A 19,891-nucleotide genomic window follows, 5' to 3' on the forward strand; every position below is an offset into this window, starting at 1 on the left:
ACTGCTTTGTCTAAACCGACACAGACTTATTTTACATAAGTTCCACTGCATTTTTGTGTAAATATTCCCAAATAAGTTCTACCAGGTAAAATATTTGAATTGTAGAGACACTGCTGCTGTTGTTCTGACAATGTACACTACACTAGCAAATACTTGTATCAGTTATTATACATGTAGTAACAATAGACAGGATCAAATCAGTAATATGTTAATTGGATATAGTTGCACATGACCGCTTTAAAAACATTATTGAACCCGATCATCTGAAATAATAGTTAAAGTTTTGTCAGGAGTAATGTATATAAGTCCCTGAGTTCTGGGCTTTGTGGCGGCACCAAGGTCGCCCTTGGTTACTGGGCAGGACCACGCCTGGTGGGGGTAGGATTCCCAACCCAATGCTCTTTCACTGATTTACCAGCCCCCCCCCCCCCCCCCCCCCCCCCCCTTCTACACAGTTTACTAACCTAATAAAAACTGTGAAAAGCATTTGGGTCCAAAATGAAGGCTAAAGGAGAGCAAGTCACAAAAACAAAAACTTTTAAGACATTATAGAATTTTTAAATGAATTCTAGTTTATAATACCATACGTACCAAACGCAAAGAATACTTTTTAAAATTCATAGTATTTATTTAAAAAAAAAAAAAGAGGAGAACGGTTCCTACTCCGAAATAATGGGTGGCAGTAATGCACCTATAGGCGTCTGTCGACCGTCAATAAGTCACAGAAGAAGAAAAACTCTGAACGATTTCCTGAAGAACTAGTGTTAGCTTAAAACTAGGTTAGAATTACTACTTTCTAATAGCTGTCATGAATTAAGGTCAAACTGTCGAGCATCGTTCAGTTAAACGTCTGGGTAAGTATCATATATACATACGTTAGAAAAGAAAATCTTTACCGATAGTTTGATCCTCAGCTGGCGTTTGTGAATTAACTTAGCACGAATGTTTACACAGCTGGTTTAGCTAACGACAATTAGCTACGGCTAGCCAAGCTAACATCCTAGTTATCATTAACATAATATAAACATTTTAATACTTGAAAATTCACCGCTATCTGATTGATTCTAAGATTTTTTTTTGGCTTGGTGACACGGATGTGGTAGCAGCAGTAGCACAGTATATGTTACTGTTACAATTAGCTAGCGTTAACGTTAACGCTACATGAATTGTACTTGTACTGTTTCTATATAACAATATTGATATTTTGAAAGACCTACGACCTGCGTGTTTATAATTTTCTGATGTTGTATTTGGGTGACGTTAATTATACATGGAGCGTTTGGGAATCAAACGATTTTTTGATTATAAAAAGTATAGTTGACTAATCACTGGAGCGCTCCTTCAAACAGTTTATGGTGCTGTCAATGATTTTGTGTTACAGTGGCTGCCTGGACAGAGGTGTCAGTCATGTATGCCTCCGGGAAATACAGCTCGCGGGGGCCCGCTCTTATCCCGCGGATGAAAACCAAGCACCGCATATATTATATCACCCTTTTCTCTGTGGTGCTACTTGGACTAATTGCCACCGGGATGTTTCAGTTCTGGCCCCACTCCATTGAGTCCACTGCCGACTGGACTCTTGATAAACGCAGTGTTCATGACGCACCTCTCATTCGCCTGCCTGTCTCCAGCCCCATTCCTGAAAGGGGTGACCTGAGCTGTCGCATGCACACCTGTTTTGATGTGTATAGGTGTGGTTACAATCCTAAGAACAGAATAAAGGTAACTGTTTCCCAAAACACACAGCACGTAACGTAGCCAAGCTAAACTTATCCCTTCAGGATTTTGCAGTGGCCAATGTTAAAGTTATGACCCACTTTTGTGAATGGTTGCATTTTCAGGTCTACATCTACCCCCTGCAGAGGTTCGTGGATGAATTGGGTGTTCCGATTAGCAGCATCGGACTGTCTCGAGAATACAATGACCTTCTCAGTGCCATCTCTGACAGTGACTTTTACACAGATGATGTCACCAGGGCATGTCTTTTTATCCCATCTATTGATGTGCTAAATCAAAACTCCCTACGTATCAGAGAAACTGCACAGGCTCTGGCAATGTTACCCAGGTAGACGTTTAGCTATTGTTAATGGGTTGGATGTAATCAGTCTTAATCATGCTGTAGTGATCCACTGCTTTCTCTTTTTTTCAAATTGTTCTCGGCTGGTTTGGTATTATTGGGGTTAAAGCTCAAATGTAGCTTTCTAATCCGAAAAAATTTATCTATTTTAACCATTTTTAAGACATAATTTTTTAATAAGAAATGACTAGTTGCAATAACCTCGTCATATATGTCCTAAAATGTCAGAAATATCGACCAGTGCTCACACAAAATAGGAACATATCATGTGTCTCTTTTCTCTTAGCATAAAAACATGTTTTTATAATTACTGGTATGAATTGCAGAAATTAACCTACATTTTTATAGTACAATACTTTAGTAGTGTTTGATACTAAAATATTACAATGTGTTTAACAATTAAATCCAGCACTAATTCTGTGTATGTTTTGGTAGATGGGACAAAGGGATGAATCACTTACTCTTCAACATGTTACCTGGAGGTCCACCAGACTACAATACTGCCTTGGATGTTCCTAGGGACAGGTAACTGCAGCACATTTAAAAAGCCATCTTAGCATTTAAGACTGGGTTAGAGGAGAGTAGAATCTGACAATGGTGACCACAGACTGTTTTACAACTCAAAGGGCGACTTCACCAATTTTCAACTTTCAGCTTTAGTTTAGAGTGTAAATGTACAATAATGCTGTTAAACCTCCTTCTGACTTCCCTATTAAAATATTTCCCTGCTACTAGCTGAAAAACTCCTCCAGATGACAACACCCAGAGGAGTTTTTTATTATTAGGAGTTTAGATGACGTCATCTGGGGCAGTTTTGAAAAAGCAGATTGATTATGATCACATTTTGAGTGTGTTGCCAGCATCGTATTCAACATTTCATACATTTAAAAAAATACAGTAAATGGGATCATCTAAATTGCTTAAATCCAAGATTGTAGTTTTTATTGCATTTTAGAAAAACTGTAGTTTTTTCTGTAAATGGTATAGAAATATTTGTAATTAAATTAACTTTTTTTTTTTTTTTTAGAAGCAAACTATCTCATTAAATTAATCTTTAAAACAAAAGTAATGGTCTGCATCATTAGTGCATTAACTTTATTATCCCAAAAGTTATCATCAGGTGTCGTGTGTTACTACAGCATTTAAAAAAACTGAAGTCACTTCTAAAGTTAAATGTATGATAATTTGATGAAGATGAAAGGCATATTTACAAGCCGTTGGATGATGAAATACTTTCAGCAGAACTTGACTAAAGGTTTTAAGTCTGGTTGTATTTAAAGTAAAAGAGCTAATGTGTCTCAAGATGTCCTGTAGGCTAGAGTGATGGCTGAGAATGGAATAGGTTGAGTTTATGAACATGCTGCCTTGAGGCAATGAACACTATCTTTAGCTGTAAGGAATTTCCTGGGCTCATCCAGCTGGAGTCCATTTGGCATGGAGCCTCATCAGAACCAGGTGTGTGTGACTTATGGTGCCTTTGCATTTTATATTCACCACACTGGAGAATAGAAGACATTTTAAAATTATTTTTATTATCTAGAGAACTATTTGTTAATTTTTATAATTAGGCTGCTAAGCCTTTATTAATCCCATTATTATAACTTTTTTTTTAAATTATATTATACTACATCTGCCATTAGTGTTATTTTAGCAAGTGTTTTCACAGGAAGCAAAATGACATAATTAATTTTTTTTGTTGAATTTGTTGATACCTTAGTGTGTTGAAGCATTACATCCAGGTCTATTGGTTTCAGAGCACTGCTGGCTGGAGGTGGCTTTTCTACATGGACCTACAGACAAGGTTATGATGTCAGCATCCCAGTTTATAGCCCCCTCTCTGCAGATGTTGAGCTGCCTGAGCGCCAGCCTGGGTGAGCAGATCTCACACTTTTACTCTTATTTTTATGTTTATTTTAATTTATTAAGTAATTTATAATCATTAATGTAAGTATGGCTTGATGAGCAGTTACATTTCTATTCTCTTTATTCTCTCAGGCCCCGGCGCTACTTTATTTTGTCTTCTCAAACTGCCATCCACCGTGAGTACCGTGCTGAGCTGGAGCGCTTGAAAGAAGAAAATGGAGAAGCACTGCTTCTTCTGGACAAGTGTAGCAGCCTCTCTCAAGGTGCCGCCTCTGCGAGGAAACGCTGCTATAAGGGCCAAGTTTATGACTACCCACAGATCTTACAGGTGGGATGCACAACAACTGTTACATTAACAAATAATTTCCCAGAATTTCTTGCTTCCCTTTTCTTTTTGAATGCACTGCTTTCCTAAATCTTCCGTAACTAATTTCAAAACTTATTGCGCCCAATTTGCCTACACAGGATTCCTCGTTCTGTGTGGTCTTGAGGGGAGCACGTTTGGGTCAGGCTGCCCTCAGTGATGTACTTCAGGCTGGCTGTGTCCCTGTCATCCTTGCTGATTCCTACATTTTGCCATTCTCTGAAGTACTTGACTGGAAAAGGTCTGGCTATGTCACTGAACAGTTGAAAAACAAGTGAAAAGCTTGACAGTGTGCCATTTTCACTTCAGTAATTTCATTTTTCTGTTATCTGCATAGGGCATCTGTGGTTATTCCAGAGGAGAAGCTATCAGAGATGTACACGATCCTAAAGACTATCCCTCACAAACAGGTTGAAGAGATGCAGAGACAGGTAACAGTCCTAGTGTCTTACCAGAGTGAAAATGTCACATCAAACTCAGCAAAACCTTTTAGCTGCATTTTAGTAATTCTTTAATAATTTAATTTTGAGCATATAATGTTCAAAACTTTCACTCATCAGAGGTGTGCTCTTTTCAGACTAGAAATCTATGCCAGTTGGTGTAAACGGTGTGAACAGTTTAGTCTAAAGGTCTTAGCTAGCTTCAGGCATGTCCTCACTGTGCTTTTTGGCACATCAGTGATTGTTAGTGTCTCTCATCAGCTTAACTGTGCAGTGGATTAATGAGGATTTTACTGTCAACACATACTTGAAGCACAACAGTTTAGTATTTGCATTGATAATATGTATGAGCAAGTACTCAAATGTAAGTACTTGTACTTAGTCTGGGAAAAAGTGGTAATGGCACATCCCTAATTTGTACGTTAACCAACTGATTACGTTTACAGAAGCAAAAAACAATTTGGAATTATGTGTAAATGTAAATTTTAGTTATTTTCAGTTTATATTTTTTAAATCTTTCAATGCAGAGATGGCCCACTCTTTCTTTTGAGAGACAATAAACAAAAGTAAAAGCAACTTGGAGAAAAGTGGGGCAGCTGTATCTCAGTTGGTACGGCAGTTGTCCACGGCCCACAGGCTCAGTTGTTTTTAATCCACAATCTTGACTATATGTCGAAGTGTCTCTGGGCAAAACGCTGAACCCCTAACCGCCCATTCCCATCCCCAGCTGTGCAGTGCCGGTCCAAGCCGGGTAGAAATTGGGGAGGGTTGTGTCAGGAAGGGCATTCGGCCCTAAAAATTGTGCCGGCGTAAAAACTGTGCCAAATCAACATGCGGACAATGATCCGCTGTGGCGACCCTGAATTCACGGGATAAGCAGAAAGGACAAAAAAAAACAACTTGGAGAGGAGTACACCTGCTCCTCATTCCGTTGAGGAATCAACTGAAGCCCATTTACCAGTTATACTGGCCAATCATACATTTTAGGCCAAGGGCTCTGTGACTGGCCTGGATTACACGAGACAAGCTTAGAAAAAACATTGCTTGCCCCTGGGAAAGAGAGGGTGTTTGATTCTTCTGACAGATTTCTCAACAAAAGTAATGATATTGTTAATTTTGGTAAAACTTGCATGGTACGTCAGAGTTTTTTGTTTTGTTTTATATCAGGGGACACTCAAGGCATAAAAGTCAGTTGTCCTACCAGCAACATTGATGACCACAATTCAACAGTTTTTCTAGACATTTATCATTATACTTCAAAATGAAAGAAGAAAATTAAACAACTTCCCTGTATGCTACTTACCTAGATTTAATTTAATACTTAATTTTCTTTGTGAAATGTGTGTGCCATTTTGTGTAAGAAGGAACACAGATGGTCACACAGATGCTGTGTTGGCCTATTATTAGGTACATGATTTGGTTTCTTAACTGATTATAATTAAGCGAAGTCTGCTCGTTTATCAAAGCACAAATAGAGCCCCTGCAGGAATTTTCTGACTTTTTTGTTGAATTTCTTTATCGTTGGTTCACTGTAGGAGATCCCTACCTTGAAAAGTCAATGAATGCATGGACAGAAATATAATAATAAATGATACATTTTATCAAAGTAGATTTTGCACAATAATGTTATAGTAATAGTCTGTATGTGTTGTGAAGGGCCACTCGCTGTCTACAGTACGCATTTTTCCATAAATCTAGGGATTCCTCTCCCCACATGTTGTCCTTTTGGATACTCTAGCATCAAGATGGGTTTGTTTAAGTTCTAGCCACTGTAAGAAGATATTTATTCTAAGATATGTATTTTTATGTATTCTGAGAGCCATATATTTGAAAGCAGACATTGGTCATAGCAATGGTCAAACTGATGTGTTTTCATTTCTTTACTTTTGCCAGCAGAGGTCTCAGCAGCCTTTGATTTCATATTGTCTAAATCTATCTTCCCATACATACTTTGTATTATATACTTATACTATATACTATATGTTTTTACAAAATCTAAAAATATGGTTCAACACTGCAAACTTTCCTAAAGGTAATGAAATAAATTAACTTTTCGCCTATACATTTTCAATACTCTGAACTACCATTGATAAGACATTAGTTATTATGATGTCTTGGTAGTTTGAAAAAATGAAAGATTAACGAGGTGGGTGGGGAGATATAAATAAATACGTTAAATATATAAAAGATGGGACAGAGTGAGACTAGGGACTTATTGCCCATGATGGAATTCAGTATTGTCTTGGCACTGAACTTCAGCTTAGCAGCTTTTTCTTTTATTCTGTTAATTTTACCTGTCTTCAGAAGTTTGTTTCAGCCTTTCATACTTTGTACATAGTTTGTGTAGCCTTGCCGGCACCCCATTATGTCAAACAGTACATTAGCTGCAGCCGATTTGTCGATTATGTACCCTCAAGCTACTGTGGTGCTAATGGTGCACAATGTTTAAAGAAACACAAACCTTTGCCAGTGGGGTAGTCTGCAATACAGGAAACCAAGGAGCTCACTACCAACAAGACTTAATAAGTCTACATGAAACCTGCTACTAAATCAGTGGTCTTCAGTTCTGTTCCTGAAGTTTTCATTTTAGATTTTCTCATGAGACTTAGTTGACACCTGGGACACCAGGTTTTAATATTAACAAGCTGCATCTATTTGAAATGTTTTTTTGTTTGTTTGTTTTTTAATGATTGTTAAAAGTATTAATAATTCTTTATCAAAACAGTACTCACAGTGAGCAGCTTACATGATTGAAACAGACTTGGTTTCACTAATGTTTTTTATTTAGTCAAATATACTGAGTGTTTGGTTCTGTCCAAAGCTCTGTGGTTCTGATCTATAGGTTGAATCATTTGTTAGGCACTTGGCAACTTCAACTGAGTTGAGCAAAATGTTGCAGACTAATGTAATTAAGGTCTTTCTGATAATCTCTGTGACCCTTTTTTAAAATACCAAGAAAAAACAGGAGCTGCTTTAACAAGAAGGAAATGAAAAGATAATCACAAGTTCAATGGCTGTTAATATAATTTGGATTATGTCACAGTATTTGCGCTGTAGTTATATTTACATTTGCAATACACAGCTTTTATTAATGAAATGCATTTTAATTAGCTCATGGCTTGGTTAAAGTTAGTGCATTTATAGTGCTACACAACTTTCCTTCAGTACAACCAAACGGGAACCAAGTGTAGAACATGCAATTGATGCACAGAATGGTTTGTCTTCGGTTCTTGCAATGCTGTCTCTTCTTTCCTGCACATAAAAATTCCTGCAGGCGCTGGGAGAGGGTGGAGGGTCGTGGAACAGGCCCTTGGGCCAGCACAGTTTGCTTTCTGCCTTCTCCCGGTCGGAAAAGGAACTTTCATCGCTCGCTGATTTATGGGCCGTTGGGATTCCCCCCTGAGATTAGAAAGTCTTTTTGGATTCTGCTCAACCACTCCATAAAAATAAATTCTGTTTTTGTGTTGTTGTACAATTCCAGAACTTCATCCCATACACAGTCATGGTTGATTTTGGTGACTGTTACGTGTTCGTGCCACTAAGGACTATTTTGGTTTAACACATAGCGCACGCATTTACCAGTAATTCTGTTTGGTGCACTTTTAATAGGTGATCAAGATGGAAACATAACTCATGGTTCTAAACCCACAGACTTAAAAATTGACATCCTTTACCCTGGAAATGTAGGTCAATGAGGAACTGCTGGGGAGGAGTCAGGTCAGTGTAGCATGGTGCCTCCTGGGAGGAGATAGTGATTTTTAAAGCTTCATTAACTCTTACAGGGTCTTCTTGCCTCTGAACTGTCCCTTGAAGTTTATTGTAGGCCTATACGACTGCAGGAGGAAAAGAGGTTAAAGTGTTTGATGTAAACGTATGTAAAAGGTGTACATTTACAGTTTTTGTCATTAATTTCTCTTAAATATTCTTAAACAGACTATCTCTCACTGTCACAGAATAAACACATTCAGTGCAGAGGTAATCTTTTTTTTTAACGAGGGCAGTTCTGTATTGCAGCAGCCAATTTGATAACATTAAGATACAAATTAAGGTCATTTATTGTTGAAGTCTGTTTTTCAAATCCGAGATCTGTTGAAGTAAAACAGGTCAAAACATATTTCCGATGGGTTAAGAAGAAGGGTTGCAGAGGGGCAAGAGGCTGCCGAGAGCTGTTAATGCCATTAAAGACGTAAACCCAGGGGAGAATTTAGGTATTGCGGTTAAGACTTCACATTGGAGTACGCTTCTTAAATTGGGATGTTTTATAAGCAATATGTATAAACGTCAGATACAAAAGATGTGGAAAATAAATGCACATTTTTTTAAATTGTTGACTCAAATGTTTATCTTGTAAGCAAGTTTAGTGTGGTTTTTTTTTTTGGTTACTTTTTTGTGTGTTTTGCAGTACATTTTAAGGTGGCGTGTTCCATTTGTCTTTAGGCACACTGGTACTGGGAGGCCTACTTCAGCTCCATGAAGGCTATTGGCCTGACAACACTTCAGATCATCAATGACCGCATCTACCCATATGCTGCACGGACTTATGAGCAGTGGAACAATCCACCTGTGGTGGTATGTAACAGTGTAGACTTGATGTGTTTTAAGCAATCTCCAAGTATTTGTATGTTTTAGGCATTAAGCAATATTAAATAGTTTTTACTGTTTCTTAAAATATTACTTTTGTCTTTCAGAGGTATCTGATATTTAGCCATATGTATGTAGTGAAGGCTGTTCTCATCCAAAAAAATGTCCATTTAATCTATACAGTCTATTTGCTTTACTCTTCCGAGCTGGTCAGTTGTTGTCTTTTTATTTAGGGCATCTGTCTAACACACATCCAGAATGAAGCTCTGACCATACAGGCGCTCACAGCTAACAGCCACATAAGCTCTCCCGATCTCCTATGCCTTATAAATCGAAGTCTTTGTGGCAGAGTGACAGCTTCCATCTTCCTGAAGCGCCACACATGCAGCACTTCAGTCTGGTAAACACCCAGCTAGCTCTGAAGCAGCCAGTTTGTGTCAGCAGTTCTGCACTAGGAGGATGCCTCCATTGTGGTGAAAAATAAGTTCCTGCATGTCTGAGTCATTATGTTTGTAGAGAGTATGCTGGATGTGACGACTGCTGTGTGTGTGTGTTTAGCATCCCAGAGGTTGTGGGAGTCTGTGGCTGCAGACAGCTTGGCTGTGAGACTGTCTCTTAGGAGTTGTTAATCAGCCTGGTCTGATCTAAAGTCTCCTCCGTGCTCCATGTGTGTAGCTGCATAGTAGGGTCTTAGCATCTGTCAGATGTCTACAAGTATCCCACTATAAGTAGATTCTAAGAATTACTGAGATTTGAGAGGTGGCTGTTGCCTTGGTATAAACAAGTGGCTTGTGTCTGATTTGTCATTTCACATCTCCACAAACCTGCATCCGTATTTGAATCTCATTTAATAATGATGTGTTATTGCATTATAGCAATAATGCATCATTATCACCAGCTCCACACTGTTAAACATAGTAGCCTGTTTTCATTTGAGCAAGTTAATCAGCAGTTACACTTGACATTGGCCACTTATGTGAAAATGTGTTGTCAGTGCAACTAATCTAGTCCAAACTATCAGTATCACTCAGGTCTCAAGCTTTGTCCAGACTCAAAGAAGGTTAATTGTGTTTGGGTACAGACCTTTGGCCATTTCTGCCTGAGATGGGACAGTGAAGTGTTGTCTCAATTGATTTAATAAACGGATGGTGAGAAGATCTTGCACAGAGCACTAAATAATTCAGGCAGACATTTGCCCCCCCCTCTACTCCTATAGTCTTTTGCCTGGTAATTGAAAGCACATTTACCAGGATTGCTGGTGCCTTTAGTTGGGGGTTCCAGAATAAGGGACAAGCTGCTTATTGTTTGGGAATTGTAGGTAGTGGGCATACTTGTAAGCTTTGTACATGACAAGATTAGGGGCATTTCCAATTCAAACTCTGAGTTAAGCATTTTTGTAGCAATTGGGCATATGGAAGTGTAATTTGATAAATGAAATTTTATTTAAAAGTTACAGTGGCGTAAATGTAAATGAACACTTTAGTTTTGACTCTTTGCTCTGCATATTATATTTTAAATAAAATAACTTGAGGTCCAAGTACATGCATTCTAAGCTTTATTTTGATGGTGCTTACATTTAAATCTCATAACCATATAATGTGAAGTGTATCATATGTAATCCGAGGTTTAAAAAAAGAGAGAGGATACAAGCCCTACACTTTTCCCATATTCATTGTGATCCTCCGCAGCAGTTTTTGTCTTTGAAATCTTCTTTTGAAATCAGGTTGGCTTTCAGAGCCAAAATAATAATAAGAATAAAAAAAGAAAAAACAATGCCGAAATATCAGGAACAATTAGTGCTTGTGCATTTGGCAACAGTAAATGTAAATCACGATTTTACTTGCCATAAAAGAAACAGTGTAGCATCTGCTTCTGTGTGGAAGAAGCAACAGCTCTGAAACGCCCAGTGTGTGAGACGATCAGGGACAGTCAAGAGTGTTCATCTAAGCTTTGGAATCGTGGAGAGCCCAATAGTGGGCACATTCAACTCCTCTAGGAGAAGCCTGTAAATGTATGTCTGTGGAAATGTAGATGAGGTAGAAAAAGGCATTTCAAATGCATGGCAGTTCTTCTTTACCTAATGTAAACATCTGGGGGCTTTCATATGTCTTAGCTTAATGAGGAAGCAGCAACAGTTCACATAAATAAAAGTCTTCCTTTTTTGTATACCTATAAAAAACAAAAACACACTAACCCTTTAGATCTGTTCGGGACATGTTGAGCTGTGGCTTTTTTCATCTAATTTGTTCTGTTTGACAAATGAATTAAGCCACCACTGTTTAAATGTTTCTGTGCTTCTTAAACGTGTTAACTTTTTAATTATTTTCCCTGCTTCTTCGGCAATGTGAGAACGACCACAAGGAAGTTTCCACTTTCTAGTAAAATGAATTTTTATTAGTGTAGGAGTGACTGATGTCGTGTAAAAGAAGTGGCTGTGTCTTTGTTGACAGTCTTGTGTGGATGCTGTGGAAGGAGCCACATAATCACTCTGTGGCCTCTTAGGCCAAGGGGAGAGGCACAGTTTATATGAACTTCAAGAAGCCCACAGATTTATTGTGTTAGATATGCTCCCCTTCTCTTCCTTAGACTAATTTTCGCTGTAGACAGGAGGGAACATTTTAGGTGTTCTTGGTTAAATTTGTCAAGCCCTCTATTTGCTCCTATATTGTGACTGTGTTGTACAAGCGATGCAAAAAGGTAGCCAATCTGTTTTATTTGCAGACTCCTTCGTCTTCTCATCTATATTTCTGTATTGCTTCTTCTGTAGCGTTTGCTCAATATTCTGACTGGAAGCTTTTGAAATTCTGTTTTCCACCCCTGCTAGCACTTGAAAGACATTATTGCATGATTTTTGCTCCATAAAAATAAAAAAATAAGTCGTCATCTGGAAATTACTGCAGGTGACCTCAGTGTCCATTAAAGTACTATTTTAGTGCATTAAATAACGGAAAACACGATAGACAGGATGACACAGACATGACGCAAACTTTACAGTAGCTTTCTATGGGAATGAAAAATTGTGCCTGTGGCCTAAATATCTTGCACTTTTCTTTGTTTCCCATCTTCTGTAGAAGTGGTCCAGTGTAAACAGCCCTCTGTTCTTGCCACTTATCCCACCAAGAGCACCTGGGTTCACTGCAGTAGTGCTGACCTACGATCGTGTTGAAAGTCTTTTCCGAGTCATTACAGAAATCTCCAAAGTACCCAGCTTGGCTAAGCTGTTGGTGGTGTGGAACAACCAGAACAAGAGTCCTCCTGGGGGTGAGTATTCCAGATTTTTACCAAAAGAAAAGATCCTGAAGCTTTTGATTGCCTCTGTTTTCAATGATTAAAGAACCTAACTAGCTGAATCAATGCAGCCTTAAAGAAATAAATCCCACCTTTGTTGAAGATTAAATTATAGTGAAAGGTGACGACTAGATAATGGTATATAAAGCCCAACTTTAATAAATAGACTTTGTACACATATGTTTAGTTTTCTGTTTCCCTTTCTTTGTCCATCCACGGTTGTTGTAAAGACCTGAGTGAGTCGTGTGACAAAACGACGAGTGATAATGGTAAAAACAACCAAGCCTCATCTCCCCTGAGTACATGTTATCATGACATGCTGAGGGCTAGAGCCACAACTCTGTGGTTTCCTATTTCACATAGGGTGAGGAAAGTTTGGTCAAATCTCCAATATTCAAGATAACAGATGTTGATATTTTAATCATCTCTTAGCACCCCAAGCATAGGTACACAAGCAGTATTTTTAAGTGGTATTTGGATCAATAAAAAAATAAGCCATCTCAGCAGTACCCTGTGTATTTTTATTACCTGCCTGTCACTGTTTTTTTGACTTTCATTACTGCTAGTTTGTGGTAAGACTTCCTAAATTGTAATCCCTCACATAGCAAGCCCTTATTAGATGTTATTTATTGCAGGTGGAGCTCTACAGCAATCATTGCCCTTAATATGGCAATTAAGTACACATCAGTAATTCGTACTCACTGATGGCTTTTCTCCGATGAAGACAGTTCTTGAGCAGGATTTAGGCGGTCCTGCTGCTGTAAGAGTTGGCTAAGATAATGAAGTAGAGGGATGACTTTGAAGTGATCTCTTGTGGCTGTGAGTTGCCTTTTCATTAGAGGCATCAGCGGCGCCTAGCTGGAGCTTTGTGACCCATTAGAATTAACAAGGGGCCGTTTGTGGGTCAGGCTCATGGGCAGAAATTGTTTCTACAGTCCTACAATTGTTACCTCGTTTATTTTATAAGATGTGTCCATTGTTCTGTAACAGACTTTTGTTATTGTTTTTTGTTTTGTTGTTATTGTTTATAAAAATGTATATACAGTATATACAGCAGCTACGTTTAACAGCTATAATAAATGCTAGAGACATAGATATACAACAAGGCTTATTCTACAAAGTATGTGATTTGGTTTTTGAATACAGTTTAAGAAGTCACAGAAGAAGAAAGAATGTGTGCTTTAAGACCCATGCCAAGGTGGAGCTCACTTTTTAAAATTCAGATAATGGCTCATAATTTCATCACTCCTACTGTCTTTTTCCAACACTGGAAATAAAAGACAGGCTGACAGCAACATGGACAGAATGAAAGAAGAAATTCTGGGCATTTAACATAGCAGTTTTCCTGACAATGGGTTTTGACAGAAGACCTCAGACATGGTTAGAAGGACCTGGAGATCTTCTTATGGGCTGCCAGGCCCCAGTTACCCCATTAATGAGGGGACACATTCTGTGTGATCTGTTTGTACCACAGTTCGTGCCATGGACACAACCCAAGATCCTTGAAATACTTCCCTGAAAAAAATACTTTGTTGAGCTGTCTCGTGAAGAATCGGAGCGTGGTTAGATTTGCACGTGCTTGAGGTTAGTGTAGTGATACGAGTCAGTAGGCAAAGTTAAACTCCCAGAGCACTGTTTTCCATCGTCAGGACAGAGTTCAAATACTCAGTCAGTGGTAAATGACATCATAATTGCTCGCTCATCTTCACACACTGATGGAGGCCATATATTTATAATTTTCTTCAACTATTAAAAATCCATGGAAACATTTGCATTGTTTCACATATGGTATAAACGTAACTATTAAGGGCTACACCAAAGTTATTTTTAGCTAATGTGTTTATTTTCTCTGTTAAGTAAACAGTTGTTTGGTTAATGCGGTGTCAGAAAACAGTGAAAAATATCTTAAAATATAACACAAAGCACCAGTAAATCTTTAATTTTAAGAAGCTTGAACCAGCTGTTTTCCGTTTTGTTTTTATGAAAAATTGTTTAAACAAAAAATTCAATTTTCAAATTGTTGCCCATTTCTTTAATTTCACGTTAACTAATTGAGCCATCGAATTGTTTGAACTTTTTATCTGTGTGAAAGAAACTACAAACATGTTACTATTGTACATTTACCTTCTGGCAGAGTCACTTTGGCCAAAGATCGGTGTCCCGCTTAAAGTCGTCCGAACCAAAGAGAACAAGCTGAGTAACCGTTTTTTCCCGTACGACGAGATCGAGACAGAGGCTGTGCTGGCCATTGATGATGATATCATTATGCTGACATCTGATGAACTGCAGTTTGGCTATGAGGTGAGAAAAAAGACCAACATTTTTTTTAAAAACTCTTCTGCTTTTCCATATTTTTAAACTTTCCTTTGATCCCCGATGGCAGGTATTGCAGGAAACCATTTCAAGTTGATCCCAGAACTCAAAGTCATTCAGAGAGATTACAGTCTCATTCAGCACTAGCTTATGGGTAGAGTGCCTGCTTGATGGGTGTGTTTTTGATGTGTGAAGAATGATGACAGGTCTAAAACTGATGCTTTCCATGTCCACATACCTGTGTAGGTCCACATAGCCCAACACATTAACCTGAATCCATTTAGAAGCCATTTAATAAAATTATTCCCAGTTTAGGGATAATTACGTGGAATTACAGGCAGGATAGAGAAGCTGCCTGACTGAATAGATGACAGTGTTTCTTGCTTGGACTAGCTACTGGTGTCAAGATTTGAGTTGTGATTTTTGGCTCATAAAAAATATTGAGAAGTTATCTTTGATATGAAGATATTGTCTGACTATGTGTGCTCTGTCCTGCGCCAGGTGTGGCGAGAATTCCCAGATAGACTGGTGGGGTACCCAGGTCGGCTGCACCTCTGGGACCATGAAATGGGAAAGTGGAAGTATGAGTCAGAGTGGACCAACGAGGTCTCCATGGTTTTAACTGGAGCTGCTTTCTACCACAAGGTAACCTGGGAAAGCCTAGCTGAAATTAAGTAGTTTTGGCTATTTGATCTCTATTTGAGCTTTTTTTGTTTTTTTGTTTTTTGTTTTTTTTTATGCAACTTTCCCGTGAGCTACTTATGAATGTTTGCCCCCTTTTCTTTGTGATCCAAAGAAACACAATCAATTTTCCAATTCAGATTGTCCATTATATTCAGAAATCCAACAAAAGAAAAGAACTCTGCAGAAATGTCTTGAGAATTTCCTGTAGACCTCTATTTTGGGTATGTGCATGATTTCAGACCGAAGGATTACAGTGATAGATGAGCAGCATATCATAGCTACAGCAAGGTTATCTCACTTCTGCTTAAAAGCTCACACACTCACTTAAGTTCAAAGCAAATTCTAGTGCAGTCATTCCTCCTACATATTCTTGGGTCATCTGGTCAAACAGCATCTCTATTGTTGTAAACGATACATCTTCAGTTATCTGTATGTCATATACTAATCATTTGTTTCTGTGAATCTGTTTCCATTCCAGTACTTCAACTATTTGTACACATATAAGATGCCAGGAGACATCAAGAACTGGGTGGATGCTCACATGAACTGCGAAGATATTGCCATGAACTTCCTGGTGGCTAACATTACAGGCAAAGCCCCCATAAAGGTACATTAATAGCTCCGAGTTGCCTGGGAGCTTTAAACTTGCAGTGGGAGGCTGAAGCCTGACAAAGTGAACCAGCATCTCTGGGTCTGATCAGATCTCACCCTTCAACTTCACTGCCTCTCCCCCTCCTCATCACATTGACTATGCCCAGGTGCAGGGGGCCAAGCTTAAGCCCAGCCTTAACCTCTCTTATCTGTGTGTCACTCATTGGCACTCCCCCTCTGAGTATGTTTTCCTAAGCTCACCAGGGCTCACGCACACCCTGCCATCAAGTCACAAGCTGTACACTTCTTTGCGCCTGCACCCGCACTCCCACATCTCAAAACAGGTTCCTTCAGAAAACACTCCACTGTCCGTCTGTCTTCTTTTCTCTGTCTCTCTCCCTTTCTTTTCTTTTCCACACACAGACACACTCACACACATATTCACAGGTCCCAGATCATTGGGTGTGTAGATGTGATGGAAGCAAGAAGTAGGAAAGTTGTATATCATGTCTCTCCAGTTCAGCCGAGGAGAATTCAGACATTTTTCCCGATGCTGGACTTGACAAAAGTCAGACTTAAGCTGTCAGGCTGGACAGTGTATTAGCTTCTGCCTGAGCTGCTGAGGTTTAACAAAGAGGTAAAGTGAGCTGACATTACTGGTGTGACTTTGTTCTGCTTCTGTTTAGGTGACCCCCAGGAAAAAGTTCAAGTGCCCTGAGTGTACTGCTATTGATGGACTGTCCCTGGATCAGACACACATGGTGGAGAGGTATGGCACTTTGTTTTAAAAATCATATATGATGTGAGCGCAGTAAACGTTTATTTGTTCATTCTTTTGCTTTGTTTATTTTTTTATGCATGTGAAATACTTTAGAGAGTGGTCAGACTAGAAACATCCAGACTGTGTCCAGTCATCTAAACTGTATATGAGGCTATATTAAAAGACAAAACAAATTATTATGGAGTCCTCTAGTGGCATTGAAGTAACAAGTTAGGTTTTTCCTTAATTAAAAACAAATGAGGGGCAGTCATTTATCCAACATGAATCTAATACTTAATTTCTTAATTTAATCTGTCTATAAAATGTTTGAGCGAAAGATGCTCAGTATAAATAGAAAAAATAAATATACTTTATACTCTACTGTTAAGATGTAATGCATCTTAAATCCTTTGACCTGTTAAAATTTGTACCTTTGCCCACTTGCAGATGTTTTACAGGAAGTCTCCCCCAATCCCTGTATGCTCACAGATTGAAGTATTTGTTTTTATGGTTGGACATAGTTTACAAAAAATAAAAAACCCTGATCTGTACGATTTACCTGAAATGAAAGATTGTGGACACCTGAAGGTCGATGTTTTGAGTGTTAAAAAAAAAACATTAAAATGACATTTTAATTTTGTTGTAAAAAATCAGAGTGACAATTAGATTAAAAATTTAATTTGCCCAAAACACATAAGGGTAAAAATTTGTTTCTTTTACATCACAGAGCTCAGTGCAGAATTAACTGCATTGCATTACAATTTCTCCACACTTTTCTCTCTCTTATCTGAAGCTTTGTCTATTCATTGCCAGAAAACATGTTCACAGTAAACTGCAGTTTGGTGTCTTGTTGCAGCAGGAAGACAATAACTTTTACGTTGTGATGTAACGTTCGCACGAAACATAATTTAAAACAATCTGTTACACTTTAATTATATTCGGACTTTCTGGTTCCCTTTTTAAAATTAGATACAGTCATTTAATTTAAGTCATGCATGTTTTGTGCAAGTATTCTGAGCTGTGTAAAATAAAAATACAGAGGCAGTGACAGGGTGTAGCCTCAACATGTCACCATACAGGTATGATAATACACTAGTCTTGTTGCATATCTAGAAATAATAACATATTTTAAGCTGGACACATTACAGTAATTAAGGAATGAAAAAGGACTTCAGCATATACATAAAGCATTATTAATTAGAAGCTATGAATTAAGTACATGTTATCTTGTTTTTAAAGTAAATGGGTTGTTTTCATGTCTAGATCTGAGTGCATCAACAAGTTTGCTTCAGTTTTCGGTACAATGCCTCTGAAGGTGGTGGAACACCGTGCAGACCCAGTGCTCTATAAAGACGACTTCCCAGAGAAACTCAAAAGCTTCCCCAACATCGGCAGCCTCTGACCAGCCAGTAACACATGTTTGGACCTCATCGCAGTCTCAAAGCTTTAAGATTTGTCATTACAACCATCATCTTTTATAGCATGATGATGTCGGTATTCAGACATTGTACATGTTCTTGCCACCTCTCAGCTCAAGTGACTTTTACTTTGATTTTTAAATATATTGTAAAAGGCAGAATTGTACAGTACATTAAGTTAATATAGATTGACAGGACTTTGAGATCTGAGGATGGTGATGAGTGATTTGTCTGTCGGCCTAAAGTAAAGTTTTTTTTTTTTTTTTAAACAATGATGTGTAGATTACTGTTACGTGAACTTGTGTTGGAGACTCACTCTAAGTTGGAAGTTTGAGAGGCTGACTGATTAAAGGACTTTCACTGTTACTGCATTGGAGCTGGACATTTTAGGCTCCAGCTTTTCCGGAATCGGCGTATACAGTGTATATATTTGTATTTGCAGCAGTGCTGTGTAGTAGTCATAATTTATGATGGTCCAACAATCATTTTCCACTTTTATTTTTCTTTCAAAGGCTGACATGGACCAGAATATTATAGCTGTACTATGTGAAAGGAAAAAGTAACACATTTTTAGTGTACATATTATAAAGTAAATGATACAATAACATATCTATGTAGGCTTTAAATGATTATTTGAATGTGATAGCACACGTTATGATGGCTAACAGATCATGGAAAGTAGATGTTTCACACCTTTTCAGATTGGACAGTTTGACAAACATTTACAGTGAGACACTGGTGGTGGGGAAAAAAATTAGGCTTAACTGCTGAAGCTTATCAAGTTGTAATTGTACATGGTCTCAGTTTATCTTTTGTTAATTACATATGCAAATCGAAGCACACACAACATTTTAAGTTATGTTTATGAGCACTGTTTCTCATGCATCTGAAGACGTGCTGTATAGTGAACAATGGATGAGCTCCCCCCTACACACACACACACACACACACACACACAAAGACACTCATTGGCCTCTTCATTAGGTACACTGGCACAGTCTATAGCAATCCAATACAGCAGCTCTTCTACTTTTACAATGTTATAAATTCTCAGTTTTTAAGTTGAACCTGTCAGAAAGCTGATAATTCTGTGTATATTATTGTGGGTGGTGAAGTCTTTGTACTGGAGTGCATTATATTTAGAGGTGCTTCTGCTTTATTGGATAACATTCAATTTTACAGGTGTACCTAAAGAAGTGGCCAGTTAGTATATGTATAAACTGTAGAAGTATTTCTCCTTTTTACCAGTGGTGTTTTTTGTTGTCCTTGTTATTACAAGTTTTCCAGCATTTAAGGTAAAACAACAAAACATTGCCTTATGACATTTTATTTTTTTTATATCCTTCATTTAATAATGTCTGTGAAATGTTTTCAAATTCTTTGAGTTTATGTATTTAAGTGTATATATGACTTTATGATACATAATAAGTAAAGAACACACTATTTCTCATAGTTTTAATGTTCTGTTTTTCCATCTGTGTGGGTGAAGTGGAAAGATGATGAAGAAATTTT

General features: G+C 38.1%; 1 protein-coding gene across 1 annotated transcript; it reads left to right on the top strand.

The window, feature by feature from the left end:
- Nucleotides 1-702: 702 nt before the first annotated feature.
- Nucleotides 703-19,832, top strand: ext2 (exostosin glycosyltransferase 2). The gene is made up of 15 exons (XM_067496366.1): nt 703-854; nt 1,382-1,722; nt 1,842-2,065; nt 2,513-2,602; nt 3,832-3,948; nt 4,073-4,268; nt 4,406-4,545; nt 4,642-4,735; nt 9,182-9,313; nt 12,397-12,586; nt 14,748-14,914; nt 15,428-15,571; nt 16,089-16,217; nt 16,888-16,970; nt 18,225-19,832. The coding sequence occupies exons 2-15, from the start codon at nt 1,408-1,410 to the stop codon at nt 18,361-18,363; spliced, it is 2,160 nt and encodes a 719-aa protein (XP_067352467.1). The 5' UTR covers nt 703-854; nt 1,382-1,407; the 3' UTR covers nt 18,364-19,832.
- The last annotated feature ends 59 nt before the right edge of the window (nt 19,833-19,891 follow it).

This window comes from Channa argus, chromosome 2 (assembly GCF_033026475.1).
Source record: "Channa argus isolate prfri chromosome 2, Channa argus male v1.0, whole genome shotgun sequence".
NCBI classification, from domain to species: domain Eukaryota; kingdom Metazoa; phylum Chordata; class Actinopteri; order Anabantiformes; family Channidae; genus Channa; species Channa argus.